Raw genomic sequence first — 14162 nt, 5'->3', positions numbered from 1 at the left:
CAGGAGGAGGTGGTGAGGCTGAATCAGTGGTGCCTGAGGACAGGCGCGGGCGAGGGACCGCGAGCTGGGCTGGCTCCGGCCCCCAGGTTTGCCCCAGCCCCTTCCTTCCTTCCTTCCTTCCTTCCTTCCTTGCACCCACCCACCCTCACCACCTTGGGGTGAGGAATGGGGGGGAATTCAACTCCACGTGGTGCTGAGCAAACAGGATGAGACCCCAGCCCTTTCCTTGGAGCTGAAGCTGAGGTTGGGTGCTGGCAGCACCTGGCTGAAGTCCTCTGGCTTCGCAGCCTCACTTCTTGCCCTGCAGAGGCAGCTTCTGGGGGTTGGGGGTTGCTGGGTGGGTGCCACCCCCCTGCAGGCACCCTGCTCAGCTGTTGTGCTTCAGGAGCTGCTTCCAGGGTTTGCTCTGTCAAAGCTCAGAGCTGCTGCAGGAGCTCAGGAGGAGCCTTTGCTGCTGGGGGGGGTCCCAAGTACAGAGATGCTGGGCTGGGTTGAAGGGACCAACTTCAGAGCCCTCAGCTGCAGCTGGAGGGTTCCAGTGGAGCTGATGAGAGTGTTTGGCTTTGGTGACTGATTTCTCTCCCAGCCTGTGATGGCTCCTGGGGGGGGCTGGGCTGAGCCAAGGCACAGGAGGGCACCAAGTGCTGTCTGCCGAGACCTGGGAGGTGTCAAACTGCTGCTCTGGGAGCTGAAACCTGGCTGAAAGCTGAACTCCTTCCTCAGTGCCCTTGAGGCTGCACTGGCCCTTTCCTGTGGGGGGGAAGTGGAGGTGGGACAGTGCAGGGCTCTGGGGTGGCACAGCTCTCCTGGTTGTCCCTTGCATGGTGGTGAAGGGGCTGAGAGGAGGCTTGGAGCCCTGCCAGGCTGCCACCTAAAGCACCTAACCACCCTAAAGGGGAATGGTTTGGGACTTCTTTGTGCATGCTGCTTGGACTCAGTGATCTTAGAGGTCTTTTTCCAGCTGAAACAATTCCATGACACTCTGAAACCTGGGGGCTTGCCTCTGAGGTGGTGGCTGAGCCACCTCTGCAGCTCTGCCCTTGGCCCAGGGACAGTTGTGTAACCCAGGGATCTGGTTACTGCCTGCTGCAGTGCCCAGGCTGGAGCCCTCAGCTCTGGAGAGGGAGCAGGCAGTGCAGGCAGGCTTCTCACCCCAAGTGAAGGAGAGATTGATCTCCATGCAGTGCTTAGGAAGAGCCTGGCTGAGGCACTTGGTGCCAGGGTTGAGCTGATCAGATGGTGCTGGGTGAGAGGTTGGACTCGATGATCTCAAAGGGTCTCTTCCATCCTGGTTAATTCAATTTTATTCCTTTGGAAGGGGAACAGAAATGGAGAAGCTGAACTGAGGGCAGGTGTGGAGGCTTCCAGCAGGTTGCCAGAGAATGGTGATTGGGGTTGGCAGGGACATCAGCCAGTCCCAACCCCCTTGCCAGAGCAGCTTCACCTAGGTCAGGTCACACAGCAGCGTGTCCAGGAGGCTTTGGAAAGGCTCCAGAGAAGGAGACTCCACCACCTGCCTCTCTGGCCAGCCTGCTCCAGTGCTCCACCACACTCAGGGAAGTTCCTCCTCATCTCCATTTGGAACTTCCAGTGGTCAAGCTTCTGCCCATTAGCTCTTGTCCTGTCCCCTGGGCACCACCTGCTGCCACCTCCCCTCTGCAAAGGGTTAACTCTGGATTGCTCAAGTGGGAGGTGAGAGTGGCCCCAGCCTGGGACCCTCAGCTGAGCTGGGATGGGGACAAGTTCACCCTTGTGACCCACACAGGAGGTGCTTTCCCCTTCCCCAAGCCCTTTGCTGCCAGCCAAGGAACACAACTCCTGTTGCAGCCATAGGCTGCCCTGGATACCAGAGCCAAGCTGGGTACCTGGGCAGTGCTACCACCCCCTCCCCCCCCCCCAGGCATCTTCAATGTGGACCTCCCACGAGTGGAGCAACCTCTGACACACCAGGACATCACCCACTGGTGGTTTCACTCCTGAGTGTGGCCAAGGAGTGGAGGAGGGAGCAGGAGGGGAAGGCATTGGAGGAGAAAGTGGTGGCACCACTGCCCTCACCCTGCCTGGCCCAGGACCTGCCCCTGTGCATGGTCAGCACATCCCTGGGGCACAGGGAGCTGGTGCTGAGTGCCCAGGGCAGGGTGGAGGTTGTGTGGGTGCAGAGGGTGATGCCTGTGGGTTGCTTCAACCGTGGCTGAGGCATCCCCCTGTCCCCCCTGACCTTCCCCATGCCTCCTCCTTGCCCCTGGCCTTCAGCTCTCCGTCACTCCACTATCACCTGCCACCAGCATCCCTTCCCCAACAGACCAAATCCTTCTCTTAATGAGGTTTAATTTGCCTCTCTCCCAGCTGGGTGAGGACCTCTCCATCCCCAATCTCATCCCAGGCTGGCAGGCTTGCAGAGGGAGCAGGATGGCAGCTGGGGGGCTTGGAGAGCAGGGGGACAGCTGTTGGCTGCTCTGCAGGTGGCTGAGCACAAAAGCCAAGGGCAGGGCCGTGCTGGGGCAGGTAATGGAGGCTGCTGCCTCCTGCTTGCTTAGGAGCACAATTAAACTCCTTTCAGAAGCTCTCCGAGTGACCTCTCCAAATTGGATGTGAATTTCTGTCCATCTCCTGTTTCTCTGCTGCAGCATGGTGTGAGCTGGCTGCTTCCTGCTGCTCCTTTTTCCCAGCCTCTCATTACCAACTGGGCACTTGTTTGCCTTTTTTCTCCTTGTTATCCTTCCCCTTCTTCATTTCCCTCCAGCATCCTGGCTCCCCAGGCCAGGCTCTTCAGAGCTGAGCTGTAAATATCCCACTTTTTCTTCCCCCCTTCCCCCTCCAGGCTCATTCCCTTCAAATCCAAGTGCCAGGTGCTGCACTTTGGCCACACCAACCCCAGGCAGAGCTGCAGGCTGGGGGCAGAGTGGCTGAGAGCAGCCAGGCAGAGAGGGACCTGGGGGTGCTGGTTGATGGCAGGCTGAACATGAGGCAGCAGTGTGCCCAGGTGGCCAAGAAGGCCAAGGGCATCCTGGCCTGCATCAGGAACAGTGTGGCCAGCAGGAGCAGGGAGGTCATTGTGCCCTGTGCTCAGCACTGCTGAGGCCACACCTTGAGTCCTGTGTCCAGTTCTGGGCTCCTCAGTTTAAGAAGGATATTGAGAGGCTGCCCAGCTCCAGGCTGCCCTGCTCCTTCCCCCTCCTGCCCAGCTCCAGGCTGCCCTGCTCCTCCCTCCTCCTGCCCAGCTCCAGGCTGCCCTGCTCCTTCCTCCTCCTGCCAGCTCCAGGCTGCCCTGCTCCTTCCCCCTCCTGCCCAGCTCCAGGCTGCCCTGCTCCTTCCCCCTCCTGCCCAGCTCCAGGCTGCCCTGCTCCTTCCCCCTCCTGCCCAGCTCCAGGCTGCCCTGCTCCTTCCCCCTCCTGCCCAGCTCCAGGCTGCCCTGCTCCTTCCCCCTCCTGCCCAGCTCCAGGCTGCCCTGCTCCTTCCCCCTCCTGCCCAGCTCCAGGCTGCCCTGCTCCTTCCTCCTGCTGCCCAGCTCCAGGCTGCCCTGCTCCTTCCTCCTGCTGCCCAGCTCCAGGCTGCCCTGCTCCTTCCTCCTGCTGCCCAGCTCCAGGCTGCCCTGCTCCTTCCCCCTCCTGCCCAGCTCCAGGCTGCCCTGCTCCTTCCTCCTGCTGCCCAGCTCCAGGCTGCCCTGCTCCTTCCCCCTCCTGCCCAGCTCCAGGCTGCCCTGCTCCTTCCTCTTGCTGCCCAGCTCCAGGCTGCCCTGCTCCTTCCCCCTCCTGCCCAGCTCCAGGCTGCCCTGCTCCTTCCTCCTCCTGCCCAGCTCCAGGCTGCCCTGCTCCTTCCTCCTCCTGCCCAGCTCCAGGCTGCCCTGCTCCTTCCTCCTCCTGCCCAGCTCCAGGCTGCCCTGCTCCAGTTCACAGATGTAGTTTTGGACCTGAGGGGCTCTTTGTTTGCTGGCTGGGCATCATCCATCACCCACCAGCCCCAGGAGCTTGGCTGGAAGCGAGGCCAGAAGTGAATGTCTGTTTCTGCCTTGGTGGAATGACCAAAGCAGGATCTCTTCAAGGACAGGGAGGGATGCACAGGGTGGGGGGAAATGGCTTTAAGCTGGAAAAGGGGAGATTTAGAATGGAGATGAGAAACTCCATCCAGTGAGGGTGGGGAGACCCTGGAGCAGGTTGCCTGGGGGGGGGGTTGTGGCTGCCTCCTTCCTGGGGAGATGTTCAAGGCCAGGCTGGATGAGGCCTTGAGCAAGCTGGGCTGGTGGGAGGTGTCCCTGCCCATGGCAGGGGGCTTGGAGCTGGCTGATCTTGGAGGTCAGCCCAACCCATTCTGTGATTTCCATGGAGCAGGGATGCACCTGGGTGCAGCAGGGAGCAGGAGCTCCTGGTGCATCCCTGCTCCAGGCTGTTTTGCTGAACCCAAGCCCAAGAGCTGCTGGAGACAGGAAGGAAAAGGAAGTAGGCTCAAGACAGCCACATTTGTTGCTCTATATTTAGGAGTGCATTAATTAAGGCTGGCTGTTTATCCTGCCAAACATGGTAATTAATGGTCTGTGACAGAGGAGCAAATCCTTCCTGCAGCTGGGAGCTGAGAGTTGCCTGTGGGAAGGGCCAGGGTCTCCTTAAAGAGCTCCTGCTGCTGCTGAGGAGAGCTGCTGGGAAGGACACATCTCTGTCCCCTCCCCAGGCACCTCTGGCTGGGTGCTGCTGGCCTCAGGAGCTGTGGCAAGGGTCCTGCTGTGCCCAGTTTGGGTGTGAGGGCACTGAGCAGGAGGGTCTTGCTAGCCCCAGGGAGCAGAAGGCTGGTGGGGGGTGGGCAGTGCTGCTGGGGGGCTGCAAAGAGGCTGCTTGGTGGCACCCAGGGGGCAGTGCTTGAGGCCCCAGCTCCTGAGCACAGCAGGAAATCAGTAAATGTGCAGCTGACACCAAGCTGGGGGCAGGAGTTGAGCTGCTGGAGGGTAGAGAGGCTCTGCAGAGGGACCTGGCCAGGCTGGGCAGATGGGCAGAGGCCAAGGGCAGGAGATTGAACACATCCAAGTGCCAGGTGCTGCACATTGGCCACAGCAACCCCAGGCAGTGCTACAGGCTGGGGGCAGAGTGGCTGAGAGCAGCCAGGCAGAGAGGGACCTGGGGGTGCTGGTTGATGGCAGGCTGAACATGAGGCAGCAGTGTGCCCAGGTGGCCAGGAGGGCCAATGGCATCCTGGCCTGCAGCAGGAGCAGTGTGGCCAGCAGGAGCAGGGAGGTCATTCTGCCCCTGGACACTGCACTGCTGAGGCCACACCTTGAGTCCTGTGTCCAGTTCTGGGCTCCTCAGTTTAGGAAGGAGGTTGAGCTGCTGGAAGGTGTCCAGAGAAGGGCAACAAAGCTGGGGAGGGGTCTGGAGCACAGCCCTGGGAGGAGAGGCTGAGGGAGCTGGGGTTGCTTAGCCTGGAGAAGAGGAGGCTCAGGAGTGACCTTATCACAACTACCTGAAGGGAGGTTGTAGATAGGTGGATGATGGTCTCTTCTCCCAGGCACCCAGCAGCAGAACAAGAGGACACAGTCTCAAGCTGTGCCAGGGGAGGTTCAGGTTGGATGTTAGGAAGAAGTTCTATACAGAGAGAGTGATTGCCCATGGGGATGTGCTGCCCAGGGAGGTGGTGGAGTCCCCATCCCTGGAGGTGTTCAGGAGGAGACTTGCTGGGGTGCTTGGTGCCATGGGTTAGCTGTTTGGGTGGCTTGGATTGGTTGATGGGTTGGACACCATGATCCTGAAGGTCTCTTCCAACCTGGTTTGGTTTATTCTATTCTAAATGCAGTAGGAGGCCTCCTGGCCGGTGGCACAGATTGGCTGCAGGCATCTCAGAGGGCAAGGAGGTGCCAGGCAGCTGGGATAAGCTCTTTGCTAGGCAAGGGAGGAAGGGCAAGAAGGTTATGAGGGCAGCTGGCTTCACTCTCTTCCCACTAGATGGGGATGGAGGCATTGCTCAGAGCCTGCCGGAGCTCGTCTCAATGCCACCCACAGCCAGCGCCCAGCCTGGCCTTCCCCCTGCGCTTCCCTCGGGGGTGTGCCGTGCCAGGGAGCTGCCAGGGCCTGGCTGCTTGAGGAGGGAGGGCTGATGGGCTCTGGTTTGTCTCTCAGATGCTGCAGGACTGCCCCAAGGCGCGGAGGGAGGTGGAGCTGCACTGGAGGGCGTCGCAGTGTGCCCACATCGTCCGCATCATGGACGTCTACGAGAACCTCTACCAGGGCAGGAAGTGTCTGCTCATCGTCATGGAGTGGTGAGTGCCTGCTGGTGGCTGCTCCAGGGAGCCTGGACTCCCCTCCCCGAGGGGAGCAGTGGGTTCCCCTGCACTGGGCAGCTCCACTGCTCAGCTCCCCGGGCTGCCAGGCCAGCTCAGCCCCACCGGCCCCTGGCGAGGTTGGCTCCGATGAACCTTGTGCGATGCTGCGTCCCCCTTGGAGCTCCACAGCCCCGTGGGATGATGCCAGAGAGGGGGCTGAGCCCCTTCCTTGCCCTGCTGCTGAGGTGCTGCTGTGGGGGAGGCCAGCCCTGGCAGAGCCAGCCCTGGCAGAGCCAGCCCTGGCAGAGGCAGCCCTGGCAGAGCCAGCCCTGGCAGAGGCACTGCAGCGATGCCGTGGGAGCTGCATGGGCTCCCAGTCACACTGAGAGCCTTCTCGGCTGGCAGGAGGCTTCAGGCCCCGGGGTTCCTGCTGCAGGCTGATCACAGCCAGGCTCCCTTTGGCCATGGGGAGTGGGGGTGGTCAGCAGGTTCCTGGCACCCCCAGCAGCCCCTGGTGGGATCTGCTGGGCAGCAGGCAGCCAAGCGGGGCTGACACATCCCTTCAGGCCCCTGCAGCAGCAGCAGCAGCAGCTGAGTGCCTCCGGGGGGGGCAGATGTTTGATCTAACTGGGGAGGAGGAGGAGGGATGAAGGGGAAAGTCTCGAAACCACATCCCAACCGCAGCTGTGATTTGCTGCACTGCCTCGCCAAAACCTCTGCCCCGGCAGGCTGGTTGAGCTGCCTCGGGGGGGGGGCAGCGGCTGCAGGGAGCACCACGGGCAGCTCCCAGGGCAGCCTGCAGCTTCCCGCTGAGGGAGCAGGCTCCTGAGAGCCCCAGCAGGGCTGCTGGGCACCACCTGGGGGGAGGAGAGGTTTGTCGGTGCAGCTGCTGGGGTGGGAAGAAAGCAGCAGGGGAGGGGTGGGAAACGAGTCCCTGGGGCAGTCTGGGGGCTCCCTGCAGCGCCTCTGCCACAGGGCCTGGCTGCCTGCTGGCTGTGCCCAGCACGAGGTGGCATCTGGCTTTCAGCAGGAGGGGAATGGTGCCTGCTGCTGTGCCTGGAGCTGTCTATACTGCAGGGGTCCAGCAAAGGGCAAGGAGATGCTCTCTGTGCTGGGAATGCCAGAAGCCACTGCTGGAGTTAGATAAGGCAGGGGCAGGAAGTGTTGCTGTCCCTGCTCTGCCCCCTGCTCTCAGGGGGAGCTGTCCCTGCTCTCCCCCCCTGCTCTCAGGGGGAGCTGTCCCTGCTCTGCCCCCTGCTCTCAGGGGATGTTGTCCCTGCTCTCAGGGGATGTTGTCCCTGCTCTCCCCCCCTGCTCTCAGGGGGAGCTGTCCCTGCTCTGCCCCCTGCTCTCAGGGGATGTTGTCCCTGCTCTCAGGGGATGTTGTCCCTGCTCTCCCCCCCTGCTCTCAGGGGATGTTGTCCCTGCTCTCAGGGGATGTTGTCCCTGCTCTCCCCCCTGCTCTCAGGGGATGTTGTCCCTGCTCTCCCCCCCTGCTCTCAGGGGGAGCTGTCCCTGCTCTCCCCCCTGCTCCCAGGGGATGTTGTCCCTGCTCTCCCCGCTGCTCCCAGGGGATGTTGTCCCTGCTCTCCCCCCTGCTCTCAGGGGATGTTGTCCCTGCTCCCAGGGGGAGCTGTCCCTGCTCTCCCCCCTGCTCCCAGGGGGAGCTGTCCCTGCTCTCCCCCCTGCTCCCAGGGGGAGCTGTCCCTGCTCTCCCCCCTGCTCCCAGGGGGAGCTGTCCCTGCTCTCCCCCCTGCTCCCAGGGGGAGCTGTCCCTGCTCTCCCCCCTGCTCCCAGGGGGAGCTGTCCCTGCTCTCCCCCCTGCTCTCAGGGGGAGCTGTCCCTGCTCTCCCCCCTGCTCTCAGGGGATGTTGTCCCTGCTCTCAGGGGATGTTGTCCCTGCTCTCCCCCCTGCTCTCAGGGCAAGTTGTTCCTGCTCTCAGGGGGAGCTGTCCCTGCTCTCCCCCCTGCTCTCTCTGGGAGCTGAGTTTTCCCTTGAGGTGCCTGGAGAGGGGACCCCACCCAGCTCCCTGTGCTCCTTCTCCAGCACCTGAGGTGAGAACTTGCTGGAGGTTCAGTCTCTCCCTCCCCCCACCCCATGGCTGAACCCAGACTGGTGCTGCTGACATCTCAGCCATGCCCTGCTCTTAGCTCAGCACTTCTGCAGGGCTTTGGTGTGCCTGGGGGGGTTGGGCTCTCAGCTGAAGCAGGCCAGCCCTGCCGGGAGCCTTCTCGCCACCTTCCAGCCACGTTTGCTGTCTTTACTGTAAATGTGACTCTGTGGCTGGCTGGGAGACCACATCCACTTCAGCCCAGCACCTCCAGCAGCAGCAGCAAGCCTCTGCCCTGCTCATTTCTGCAAGGAGGAGGCTCCACAGCAGCCTGTGCCCCAAAAACACCAACCCAAGGGCTTGGATGGAGAAGGGATTCGTTTCTTGCTGAGCTTCTGCAAGCTCCTGGTGGAGCAGCAGAGGGTTTGGTCCTGCCTGTGGCAGCTCCTGGTGGAGCAGCAGAGGGTTTGGTCCTGCCTATGCCAGCTCCTGGTGGAGCAGCAGAGGGTTTGGCCCTGCTTGTGCCAGCTCCTGGTGGAGCAGCAGAGGGTTTGGCCCTGCTTGTGCCAGCTCCTGGGGGAGCAGCAGAGGGTTTGGCCCTGCTTGTGGCAGCTCCTGGGGGAGCAGCAGAGGGTTTAGTCCTGCTTGTGGCAGCTCCTGGTGGAGCAGCAGAGGGTTTGGCCCTGCCTGTGCCAGCTCCTGGTGGAGCAGCAGAGGGTTTGGCCCTGCCTGTGCCAGCTCCTGGTGGAGCAGCAGAGGGTTTGGTCCTGCCTGTGCCAGCTCCTGGTGGAGCAGCAGAGGGTTTGGTCCTGCCTGTGCCAGCTCCTGGTGGAGCAGCAGAGGGTTTGGTCCTGCCTGTGGCAGCTCCTGGTGGAGCAGCAGAGGGTTTGGTCCTGCTTGTGCTGGTGGGGGGTGTCTGGTACAGCATCTCACCCCAGCTGCTTCTCTTCCAGCTTGGATGGTGGGGAGCTCTTCAGCAGGATTCAAGACAGGGGAGACCAGGCCTTCACAGAACGGGGTATGGAGCCCACAGGGGCCTGGGCTTTGGGGGGTCCCTGGGCTTTGGGGGGTCCCTGGGCTTTGGGGGGTCCCTGGTCCAGCCCATCCTCTCAAGCACTCTTTTGAGCCCTCAGCAGGGTTTTGCCCTTGGGGGATGGGGGCTGTGGGTGGGAGTGGTCCTGTTTCCCATGCTCACTTACAGGGCAGGGTCAGGGGGTGTCTGCTCAGCTGCCCCCACCCCCAGCCTGCCCTGCTCCAGTGGCCTTCAGCAACACCTCCCTCAGAACCTGCACTCCAGGCCTGAGGTTCTCCCAGATCCCATTAACCTCATCCCCACTGCTCCTATGGCCAGGAGAAGTGTCTGCAGACCCTGACCCCCGAGCCCACTGCCCCCTTGGCTTCCCATCCTGCAGAGGAAGCTTTCCCACTTGCTTTCCATGCAGGTGTGGGGTCCCAGCTGGCTTAGCCTCCCAGCTCCAGACCAAGCCCCTCCTTGGGGTTGATATTGGGGTCAAGGGCTGGGTGCTGCCCCCCTTCCTTCTCCTGGGAGTTTCTCTTCTCTTTGCTGCAGGCTCCTGTCCTGGGGATGGTGCTAGAGGGAGGCTCTGCTTGGGAAGCAGGGCTGCAAGTAGAGCAACCCCTTTGGCCTCAGCCAGGTTCCTTGGCTCCTGGTTTGCAGAGCAACCCAGGGCATGGTGCTCCTTGGAGCCTGCCCCTAAAGGCTTCTGATGGTTGGGTTTGGGTGGTTTCTCTCCCTGCTTCAGAGGCTTCAGAGATCATGAAGAGCATTGGGGAAGCCATCCAGTACCTGCACTCCATCAACATCGCGCACCGGGACGTGAAGGTAGCGCGCTGCGCCCTCCCCCGCTGGTGCTGAGCCCCTGCTGGGCCCCCCTGGCAAGGCCCAGGCTGCTGCAGCAGCTTCTTCTGCTCACTTCTCCCTCCTTGACTCTCTTTTGACAGCCAGAAAACCTGCTGTACACCTCCAAGAGGCCCAATGCTGTGCTGAAGCTCACCGACTTCGGCTTCGCCAAGGAGACCACCACGCACAACTCGCTGGCCACGCCGTGCTACACGCCCTACTACGTGGGTGAGTGCTGGGGGCTCTGCTGGGGGCCTGCCAGGCCTGGAGGGCAGAGCTGGGCAGGTTTGGCTGGTGCCACCCATCACACTCCCAGAATGGGCTGGGGTGGAAGGCACCTTGAAGATCAGCCAGTTCCAACCCCCCCCCTGCCACGAGCAGGGACACCTCCCACCCGCCCTGGCTGCGCAAGGTCTCACCCAGCCTGGCCTGGAACACCTCCAGGGAGGAGGCAGCCACAGCCTCCCTGGGCAGCCTGTGCCAGTGTGGGGGAGTCCCCATCCCTGGGCTGTTCAAGAGGGGATTGGATGTGGCACTCGGAGCCATGGTTCAGCTCTCAGGAGGTGCTGGGTGGCAGCTTGGACTTGATGAGCTCTGAGGTCTTTTCCAAGCTGGTTGACTCTGTGATTCTAAAGAGTGCTGCAGGCTGGGGCATGATCATGGATTGATAGAATGGGTTGGGGTGGAAGGGGCCTTGAAGATCAGCCAGGTCCAACCCCCTGCCATGGGCAGGGACACCTCCCACCAGCCCAGGCTGCTCAAGGCTTCGTCCAGCCTGGCCCTGAACCCCTCCAGGCAGGGAGCAGCCACAGCCTCCCTGGGCAGCCTGCTCTCTCCTCATCCTCCCTGGCAAGAGTTTTTCTTTTGCTGTGGGCCCCCTGTGCAGCTCCTCCTGCAGCCAAGCCACCTCTCCTGCCTGGCTCTCCAAGTGCTTCTGGCTGTGGTGGATGGAATCATAGAATCCTTTGGGTTGTTGAATCATCTTGGTTGGAAGAGAGCTTCAGGGTCACAGGGCAACCTGTTCCAGTGTCTCACCCCTCTGACTGGGAAGACTTTCTGCCTAACCTCCAGTCTCAGCCTGCCCTGCTCTACTTGCAGATCATTGTCCCTTGTCCTGGCACCACAGGGCCTTTATGAAAAGTTCCTCTCCAGCCCTCCTGTAGCTCCTTCAGATTTTGGAAGGCTGCTGTGTGGAGCAGCCTGGAGCAACCCCAGCTCTCATCACAGGAAGAGGAGAGACAACACAAAACTGTAGAGAGCAGAGAGGTCTCCCCTCAGCCTCCTCTTCTCCAGACCCCCTGTTCCCTCAGCTGCTCCTCACCAGCCCTGCTCCCCAGCTTTGTTGTCAGCCATTGGGATGTGCTGCCCAGGGAGGTGATGGAGTCCCCATCCCTGGAGGTGTTCCAGAGGGGATTGGATGTGGCACTTGGAGCCATGGTTTAGCCATGAGGTCTGTGGTGAGAGGTTGGACTTGATGAGCTTTGAGGCCTCTTCCAACCTTGGTGATTCTGTGTGATTCTCTGGCCTCCCTCTGGCCCATGCCCATGCTGCAGCCTCCCTTGTGTTGTGCTGGGGGCTGTGGGGTGGCAGCATCCTGCATCACTCCTGCCTCTGCTTTGCCTGCATGATCATGGTGGCCCCCACGTGGCAGCACTTCCACCCTCCTGAGCAGGGCTGCTGGGACCTCATGGAGGCCTTTTGCAGCTCCAGGGGGGGGGGTCAGGCCGCTCTCAGCTGGCTCTGCAGCTGCACTTTGTCTGAGGAGTTTGTTTCTCTCTTTACCAGCCCCGGAGGTGCTGGGCCCCGAGAAGTACGACAAGTCCTGTGACATGTGGTCCCTTGGTGTCATCATGTACATCCTGTAAGTCCAGCACCACCTCCCCCAGCCTCCTGGGCTCAGGAGTTGGAGGGATATGCATCTGTGGGGCTGGCAGGGCTGAGCCTTTCCCAGCTGCACTGCCCTGTGCCCCGTGGGTGCTGCCGGGGAGGTGCTGGGGGCAGGGCTTGACTCTCTGCCCCCCTGTCCTGGTGCAGGCTGTGTGGGTACCCTCCCTTCTACTCCAACCACGGCCTGGCCATCTCCCCTGGCATGAAGAAGAGGATCAGGATGGGCCAGTATGAGTTTCCCAACCCTGAGTGGTCAGAAGTGTCAGAGGAAGGTAAGCATGGGCCCCGTGCTGGCTGGGCCCCAGGCTGAGGTCTCCCCACCCTCACTCTCATGAATTTCTTCCTAATCTCCATCTCAGTCTCCCCTCTCCCAGCTCAAAGCCATTCCTCCTCCTCCTGGCACCCCCAGCCCTTGTCAAAACTCCCTCCCCAGCTCTCCTGGAAGCCCTGCAGGTACTGGCAGGCTGCTCTGAGGTCTGCCTGGAGCCATCTGTTCTCCATGCTGAGCAGCCCCAGCTCTCAGCCTTGTCCCCATGGAGAGGTGCTTCAGCCCTCACATCATCTCTGTGGCCTCCTCTGGACCCTCTCCAGCAGTTCCAGGTCCTCCTTGTGCTGGGGGCCCTGAGCTGGGTGCAGTGCTGCAGGGGGGCTCAGAGCCATCTCCCTCGCCCTGCCTGGCGTTGGGCAGCGCAGAGGCAGCTTCACCTCTTTGCTCCAGAGGCTTTGGCTGAAGGATGTGGCCGAGGCACAGAGGGGCTGGGAGGTGTCTGCAGGCTCTCTGGGTGCCACTGGCTGGGGTTGGGCCCCCTGGCCCCTGCTGGTGCCCAGCCCTGCACAAACCCTTGCAGTGAAGCAGCTGATCCGAAACCTGCTGAAGACAGACCCCACCCAGCGCATGACCATCACCGAGTTCATGAACCACCCCTGGATCATGGTGAGGGGCTGGGGCAGAGGGAGAGCAGGCTGGGGGTGGCACTGGGGAGCAGATGGGGCTGGAGAGGTGGGGCTGGGGCTGGAAGGATGGATCTGGAGAGGTAGGGCTGGGGCTGGAGAGATGGAGGTGGAGAGGTAGGGCTGGGGATGGAGGGCTGGAGTTGGAGAGGTGGGGCTGGGACTGGGGGGATGGAGGTGGAGAGATGGGGCTGGGGCTGGGGGGATGGAGGTGGAGAGATGGGGCTGGGACTGGGGGGATGGAGGGATGGGGCTGGAGAGGTGGGGCTGGGGCTGGGGGGATGGAGGTGGAGAGGTGGGGGCTGGGGATGGAGGGCTGGGGGTGGAGAGGTGGGGCTGGGGCTGGAGGGATGGGGATGGAGGGATGGGGCTGGGACTGGAGGGGTGGAGCTGGAGAGGTGAGGCTGGGGCTGAGATGGGGCTGGGGCTGGAGGGGGGATGAGGTGGGCTGTGAGGAGCTCCCAGCTGAAGCTCCTCTGCTCTCTGCAGCAGTCCATGCAGGTGCCTCAGACCCCGCTGCACACCAGCCGGGTGCTGAAGGAGGAGAAGGACCTGTGGGAGGATGTGAAGGTGAAGCCTCTCTCTGTTGCTGGCTGAAACACTCTGTGCCCTGGGGGCTGTCTGGGGGCTGTCCTCTTCTGCCCTCTCCTTGCAAACAGGGCTAGGTTGGGCTTGCTGTGAGCATCCCAGCTGCTGGGGGAGGTTTGGTTGGGCTGAGGCAGGAGGAATGGCTGTTGGGGCTCTCAATCCCTGCTGCAGTTGGTTCCTAGCTGCTGGGGGAGGTTTGGCTGGGCTGAGGCTGGAGGAATGGCTGTTGGGGCTCTCAATCCCTGCTGCAGTTGGTTCCTAGGGGGCTCAGGGGTGCCACAGCTCCCCTGGGGCTCAGGGGAGGGCAGAGCTGCCCTGGGGCTGCTGGGGTGGGGGGAAGTGACCTGCTGAGCCCCTGCTGATGCTGCTTGCCCTGCCTGCTGCCTGCAGGAGGAGATGACCAGTGCCCTGGCCACCATGAGGGTGGACTATGAGCAGATCAAGATCAAGAAAATAGAAGATTCCTCCAACCCTTTGCTGATGAAGAGGAGGAAGAAAGCCAACCCCACTGAGCCTGCAGCTCTCCCCCACTGAGGGCCACCTCTCAGCCCACCAGCCAGAGAGAGGGAGAGAGAAGAGG

The 14162-nt window shown here is 62.1% G+C and overlaps 1 protein-coding gene across 1 annotated transcript in view; it reads left to right on the top strand.

Annotated features, from left to right (window-relative positions):
• MAPKAPK2 (MAPK activated protein kinase 2) overlaps positions 1-14156 on the top strand; it is a 36117-nt gene extending 21961 nt beyond the window's left edge. The window contains exons 2-10 of the mRNA XM_068159629.1: positions 6102-6241; positions 9249-9313; positions 10059-10138; positions 10258-10384; positions 11942-12017; positions 12191-12315; positions 12892-12977; positions 13484-13564; positions 13973-14156. Of these exons, the coding sequence (XP_068015730.1) occupies positions 6102-6241; positions 9249-9313; positions 10059-10138; positions 10258-10384; positions 11942-12017; positions 12191-12315; positions 12892-12977; positions 13484-13564; positions 13973-14116 (924 nt within the window). The 3' untranslated portion in view covers positions 14117-14156. The remainder of the gene's footprint in view (positions 1-6101; positions 6242-9248; positions 9314-10058; positions 10139-10257; positions 10385-11941; positions 12018-12190; positions 12316-12891; positions 12978-13483; positions 13565-13972) is intronic.
• Positions 14157-14162: the final 6 nt, after the last annotated feature.

Source organism: Melanerpes formicivorus, unplaced genomic scaffold (genome assembly GCF_026170545.1).
Source record: "Melanerpes formicivorus ecotype bairdi unplaced genomic scaffold, bMelFor1.0.p_v2 SCAF_46, whole genome shotgun sequence".
NCBI lineage: Eukaryota > Metazoa > Chordata > Aves > Piciformes > Picidae > Melanerpes > Melanerpes formicivorus.
This window is presented reverse-complemented; position numbering and strand designations above follow the sequence as displayed.